Below are 7,091 nucleotides of genomic sequence, written 5' to 3' on the forward strand. Positions count from 1 at the left end.
CGGAAACGCCCAGTTCAGTCGTGGAGAGGTCCTTGTGCCTTGAACCCGAGGTGCGTTGCTACCCGTCGGGGGCTGCTGGGCAGCAGGTGGGGGCAGACACGCACAGACACACACAGTCACGCACAGACACGCACAGTCACAGTCATACAGACACACGCACACAGTCACAGACATAGACACACACAGACACGCACAGTCACAGTCATACAGACACACACACAGTCATACAGACACACACACAGTCATACAGACACACACACAGTCATACAGACACAGACACACACGCACACGCAGTCCAGCCGCCCCGCCTGTCGCTGCCGCGCGGGGCGGGCTCGGGCCGGGGCGGGCGGGGCCACCGGAAGGCGCGAGCCCACGTGTCCCGGCGGGGCGGGGCGGGAGGCGGCGGCGGGCCCGGCCGGTGCGCGGGCGGCCGCCGGGCTGCCTCGGCCATGGGCTGGCTGCCGGCGCAGGGCCGGCTGGCCGCGGGGCTGCTGGTCAATCTGGCCGCCTCCATCTGCATCGTCTTCCTGAACAAGTGGCTGTACGTGCGGCTGGGCTTCCCCAACCTCAGCCTCACCCTGGTGCACTTCGCCATCACCTGGCTCGGCCTCTACCTGTGCCAGGCGCTCGGCGCCTTCTCCCCGAAGAGCCTCCAGCCCGCGCAGGTGCTGCCGCTGGCCCTCAGCTTCTGCGGCTTCGTCGTGTTCACCAACCTCTCCCTGCAGAGCAACACCATCGGTACCTACCAGCTGGCCAAGGCCATGACCACGCCGGTCATCGTGGTCATCCAGAGCGTGGCTTACGGCAAGACCTTCCCTCTGCGGATCAAGCTGACCCTGGTGAGGAGGCGGCGGGGCTGAGGGGAGCGGGGAGGGGCGGCGCTGAGGGCAGCGACCGTGCCTAAAACCCCGTGTCCACCTCCACAGATCCCCATCACGCTGGGTGTTTTCCTCAACTCGTACTACGACGTGAAGTTCAGCGTCCTGGGGATTGCCTTCGCCACCCTGGGGGTCCTGGTGACCTCCCTGTACCAAGTGGTGGGTAACGGCGCGGGGGGAGCGTTGGGCTGGTTGGGCTTCAGGGTGCTCCCCTTGCTTTGATCGCCTTTAAGTAGCACCCAGCCTTTCGGGAAACCTTCCGTGCTCCGTTATCTGCTTTTAAAAACCCCACCAAGTTATGATAATCCACCATAACCTCTCATAAATGAAGCAGCTGATCGTCCTGGCTCCTAGAAATTGGGGTGTCTTCTTTAACGTGAGCGTTCTTTTCAAGGGGCGAAGATTGCTTTAGCGGTGAAAATCCTTTTTTTCTAGAGGGAGCGGATGTTCTCCTTGCTGAAGCAAATGCCTTTCATTTGAGCTTTTTCCCTAGAAAGGATTTTTTCCAGTCCTGCAATAACATGGTTTATCCTGGAGCTATTTACGCTTTATCAGCATCCTTCAATTTCAACCATACACGTTCTAAGGTGGTTTTGAAGAGGGCACAAAACTGCCTTTCTGGATGATTGTGATTGAAAAAAAAAGATATGTCCAAGGACTGCCTCAGCCCTTTCTGCTGTAACATTGAACTAACAGCTCACCCAATTCGTTATTGACCATGACGGTAAGAGCCTCCTAAATTAGAAACCTCTGTCATGTTGATGTGATAGATTTAAACGTGCATTTCTTTGTACGAGGAGTACTGTGCCTCCAAAAAATTGAGGCTCTTTGACTCATAGTGTGTAAGATGATAAATAATGGTCTCTTGTGCTGTTTTGGGGCAGGAGGAAGAAATAGGTGCTGCATAATAACATTAAGTGATGATGTGTGTATTGGAGAAATAGTGGTACTTGAGCAAAATTATAAAGGTAAAGAAACCTTAGCAGGTTTATATGCTGGAATCCACGTTACCAGTAATGTGATTTCTGTGATATTAAACGTCATTCTTCAGCATGACATAAAGACATGTCTTCTTGGCTGTAACATCTATCTTCATAGCCATAGATAAGTAATATTTCTGGAAGAATGCTACCTTGAAAATTTAAGTTAGAGTCAATTATAATCAATACGGAAATGAAATCCATTAAATCTGGAATAAATTGGCAAAAGAAAAGTGTGTATTGGTTTTGCTAGCTTGTATGTACAGGAAAGTGAAAAGGAAGGAGCAGAATCTGATCCCTGCTAAGGCAAGGATACTCAGCTCTAAGACAGACAGGATCTGGAATTCGTGTTGAGAAATAAAAGAGAGCTGGTATTTTCTTCTCAGCTCTGCTACATTTTTGTTCTTCCTCGAGTACAATACTTAACTTCCCTCTTCTCATAGCCTAGGGGTATAGGCACTCTTTTTACTGCCCAGGCATTTTCACCTCTCATGGCTTTTTACTTGAAAGAGACAAACACGTGGGGCCTCCAGTGAGGCAAAGGTGAGGCTCAACAGTCTAATTACTATTGTCCACGGGAGACTCCCTCTGTGTTAGCAGTCAGTGTGCATTTGCTCAGGTTTTTCAATTTGCGGGTATAATTCCTCATGTTTAACAGCTTTCTCTTTTGATTTTAGTGGGTAGGTGCTAAGCAGCACGAGTTGCAGGTAAACTCTATGCAGTTGCTGTACTATCAGGCACCTATGTCCTCAGCTATGTTGTTGTTCATCATACCCTTCTTCGAGCCCGTCTTTGGAGAAGGGGGAATATTTGGGCCCTGGACGCTTTCTGCTGTGGTAAGACGCTTTCTGCTTCTATTGACTTTATTTAAATACTTATCACTGTTGTAGTTAAATTGGATAATAAGATCTGTTTATTTGTGAAACAGATTTTTGTAAGCTGTTGGCTGTGGTGAGATGAGAAGGGCACGTGCAGGAGAAAAAGCCTCTTTTTGAGTCTGCCCCATTTCCTCTGAGAGGAGCAAGTCTGTCAATTGATTTATCTTCTTATTCTTGTTTCTATTTAGAGGGCATCTGAACAACAGGAAAATCAAAATCCAGAAGCTTCCCCTAGTGTATTGAGTGCTTTAGTTCTAGCTCTTACTGTCCACTCAGAGAAAGAGACTCTCAACTCCTCCTCTGTGGAAGGATGTCAGCATTGGTTGTTCTCTAGAATTAGTACTTTTTTCACCAAGAAGACTATAATTTCTCCCAGTATCCTTCTGTCCAGAAAAGAGCCATTGGCATATTCTTATTACTGCTGATTGTGCCCCCCAGCAATGGGTCATTTCTTGTAGCACTGCAGTTTATGAACGGGATAGCAAGTATTCACAGTAATAAAATCAGATATTTTGCTAAAAGAGTTTTTGTTGTGACCATAAGTAAGAGTTTATGTCAAAGGTAAAGAATACAACCTCTATGTGAATGAGTATCCAGATTTTCCAAATCACTTTTAAATGTTTGCCAAGAATAAAGGAGAAAAGGCCTGTGGTTCTGTTAGTGTATGTTTATGGACATCATACCCTGAGCTGCTTATACACATCACTAGTGTCATTTCTGATTTGATGCTGTTTCTATTTTTGTTCTCCATATGTTTTTCTTGCCTGATATTTTGCATTTGAAAGTAAATGAAACTAAATGAATAACCTGGAATGTATCTACAAATAGCGAAAGGCGAGTCAGATTGCTGACTGTGTGCATTAATCCACAGATAATGGTACTGCTGTCTGGAATAATAGCCTTTATGGTAAACTTGTCCATTTACTGGATCATTGGAAATACGTCACCTGTCACGTATCCTTTGTAACATTAGTAGTTTCTCCAGTTTCCAGATTAATTATGTTGGGATTCATTTGGGCTGATTTCTGTGGGAAAATTGTTTGATAACCTTCTTGGTTTATCTTAAATTATGAAGGTGGAAAAGCCTGTTTGTGCTTTAGTGTATTTTGTTTCTTTGTTTGGGATTTGTAATGGCTGTTCGCTCGCTGACCTTCATACCTGAAAGGAATATTAACTCATGCTTTAGCTGCCTTGAGGAAGTGTTGGCATGTCCATCAGACTGCAGTGTACAGTGGGTAAATGGCTTTAGGTGGAGGTTAATACAGCTGCATAGTTGGGGAAAAGCGTATGAGTTGGAGTCAACACAGTGTACCGTTGCATGCTTTGGGTGGGACTAACGAAAATTCCAAGTGTTTCTTTTTACAAAAAATAATTCTGGTATTGGCTATTATCCTTAACAGACGTCTAGGTATAACATGTTTGGACATTTCAAGTTCTGCATCACCCTTCTGGGAGGGTGCCTCTTATTTAAGGATCCGCTATCTGTTAACCAAGGCCTTGGGATTCTGTGCACATTGTTTGGCATTTTAGCCTACACCCACTTCAAGCTTAGTGAGCAGGAAAACAATAAGAGTAAATTGGTTCAGCGTCCATAAAGCAAGAGTTTCTGAAGACTGTTGTGAGGGAAAACAAGTATTTAAATATGCATTGATTTTAGAATGCACAAAATTGCCCCATCCATTTAGATCTATGGTTTTAGTTTAACTGCCAGAATTGTTATTCTGTAACTAAACCAAACAAACTGAAGGATGTAAAATGCTGGGGTTTTGCCATCTCAGTCTGTCCTATCGTTTTCATTAAATTAGAACAGTAACTTAAAAGAGAAAAAGGCACACTTCCAATTGCTGTGGAAATTGTCATGAAATAATTATATTTTTTTGCATACCAAATGAGATCATGATGGCTACAGTTATAATACAGAGAGAGAGAAAGAAAAAAATTCTGTCTCTGTGATCAAGCCAGTATTGCTGTTGTGAAGAAACTTGGAGGCACTTTTATGCACATGTTCTGGTCTGTAGAGATACTTTCTCGTTTTTGTCTGATGAACAATGAAGAGGGAAGCATACTTTGTCCAGTCATTTTTAAAAAAGGCTGCCCGACTCATTCCTATTTCTTGTATATGCTTTCTTGTCTATGTTTGGCTTCAACACAGGAGTAGATCTTTAGATGAAGAAAGTAGATAAAATTACAGGTGAAGAGGAAAACAGAAAACTAGAAGCCACAGGCCAGGCTGTGGAAAAGTAGGAAATCAGATCTAAACAGTTAATCTTAATTTTTTATTTTGTCAGGACATTAATGAAGTAATTAACGTTTTGAAAAATTTTGTTACTGCTTTATAATTTTCTCTGTGCCAAAACCAAGACTTTATACAAGATCTTGTAAACACTTGTAAGCCTAATAAAATCTCTGGTTTTGTGGTAGTAACCAAATGTTTTGCAGCCCTTGCACACAGACACCCATGCTGAAAAAATATTTTGGAGAAGGCTTCGGAAAAGTCACCATCTTTAATGGGTGTGAACATTGCCCAGTTATCTCTCTTGCCTTCAGCACCACCTTCCTTCCTCCCATGCTTTTCCCCAAGAGTTACCTTGGGTGGGATCTGCAGGTTTGTCTGTTGTCATTGTTTTAGGGGAGAGGGGGCTGTCTGCACAGTGCTGGGTGAGGCAGCATTTCCTCAACAGACAGTCCTGGGAAATGTATCTGAATGACTGAAGAGTACAAGGTGGGACCTTCTTCTGCTCTAATTCAAAAAGTCTTTGAAAATTATTTTTTGACAGTACCAGGCATTTATTTTGACAATGTGGATGGAAGAAGTTCAGTGCTGTTCTACTTAAAAAAAGGAAAGAAAAAATAACTGCTTTCCATAAATCTGGTGAGAACATATGTTCACTAGATTTGCAGGGATAGAATTTATTTGCAGTATCTTAATCTACATGCTGGGGTTTGTTTTGTCTTCAACTACCTCTATCAGATTTAAAGAGGGGAATTGTGTGAACAAAACCAAGTATTTAAGTTTTGCAGCCACTGACAGAAATAATATTTAGTTCCTCTAAGCTTTTTGCAATAGAGGTAAGAAGTCTTTGTGTTGGAAACACTAAAACTTTTCTCAAGCTTGTAAATTATTTATTGTGTTACAGAGTTCTTGATTTAAGAAAAAGTTATTCCTGTGTGTAACCTAAGTTTACGCTGTAACACTCTAGATAATTTCAGAGTTACAAATACCTGAATAATTTTACATCTTTACCAACTGTTTCTTGGACATTTTACTGATCCGAGAATAATTTTTTAATACATTTTTATAGATCTGTATAAATAGTTTAAAAGTACAGCCTGGACTACTGAAAGATGTCTTCAGAAGCTCTGGATGCATATCTTTCAGTATGTACACTGAGAAAGCCATTTGTGTTAATTTGTGCTATGCACAAGTTCTTTTGAGATGTAGGTAGACTGCAAAAAAACAGCTAGAAAACAACTAAATTATATGCCTGTATGACAAAAATATTTGAGATAAGATGGATGTAAATATATATATATAAAGTGTGAGAATGAACTGAACAACCATGCCTGGAAATACAAAAGACTTCTTAAGGAGAGGAACAGATCTGCAAGAGAAAGTTAACAGCATCATTAAAAAAGTACATTATAAATATAATCTGGTGCTGGAAGGTATGTGTGTGGGAGTCACTTAAGTGATGTGATTTTTTTTCATGCATTCAAGAACTCTCCTCTGAGATTGGCTTGTATCTAATAAATAAAGTATCTTGAACTTTGTCATATGGTTCAAAATATTAAATCCAGGAGGCTTGTGTAATTGTGGGTTAAACAGATCTTTGTATGTATTGTTTGAATACCATGTGTAGGGTGGGAATAAATTTTTTATCACTTGTCTGATGCCTGCTTATTGCAGAAGAGAGGAGTTTTTCTTGTCTTTTTTCATCTTCTGTTTAAATTGCATACACTTTAAAGGATCTAGGTGTGTGTAAGACAAAATGGTGCCACATGGATTTCTGTCCATATGGCATGGAGTTTGAACATTTCGGACTCGTGGCACAAATGAGGGAAACTTTAAATCCTGAAGTAAAACTGGAGTCTTATAAAAACTACTGATACTTACTTGCTTGTTCTAGTTTTTACAACATCACTTCAATGTGTTTTCCTGCTAACTATGTGTATTTCAATCACTTTCGGCTTTCCTGAAAGAGGAATCAGAGACTTGCCATCTTCAGCAATGTGTAGTCATCAGCCTATGTGTGATGTTGCAATTGAAGCCATACCATACACACCCTGGTGTTTGCTTTCTGCTTTTCATTTTACTTTATGTTCTATGTATGACTAAACTGTGGTAACAGGATAGG

General features: G+C 42.1%; 1 protein-coding gene across 1 annotated transcript; it reads left to right on the plus strand.

The window, feature by feature from the left end:
* The first annotated feature begins 393 nt into the window (after positions 1-393).
* SLC35E3 (solute carrier family 35 member E3) lies at positions 394-6,647 on the plus strand. The gene is made up of 5 exons (XM_085044683.1): positions 394-839; positions 927-1,037; positions 2,536-2,694; positions 3,608-3,690; positions 4,145-6,647. Exons 1-5 carry the CDS (start codon positions 450-452, stop codon positions 4,329-4,331), a joined length of 930 nt encoding a protein of 309 aa, XP_084900809.1. The 5' UTR covers positions 394-449; the 3' UTR covers positions 4,332-6,647.
* Positions 6,648-7,091: the final 444 nt, after the last annotated feature.

The sequence above is a fragment of the Lichenostomus cassidix genome, chromosome 1Aa, assembly GCF_008360975.1.
Source record: "Lichenostomus cassidix isolate B80296 chromosome 1Aa, HeHo_3.0, whole genome shotgun sequence".
Classification (NCBI taxonomy): domain Eukaryota; kingdom Metazoa; phylum Chordata; class Aves; order Passeriformes; family Meliphagidae; genus Lichenostomus; species Lichenostomus cassidix.

Coding starts and splice junctions, on each gene's coding strand:
- SLC35E3 (XM_085044683.1), top strand. CDS start 450: ATGGGCTGGCTGCCGGCGCAGGGCCGGCTGGCCGCGGGGCTGCTGGTC. Junction 1,038..2,535: donor TGACCTCCCTGTACCAAGTG/GTGGGTAACGGC, acceptor TTTTGATTTTAG/TGGGTAGGTGCTAAGCAGCA. Junction 3,691..4,144: donor GGAAATACGTCACCTGTCAC/GTATCCTTTGTA, acceptor ACAGACGTCTAG/GTATAACATGTTTGGACATT.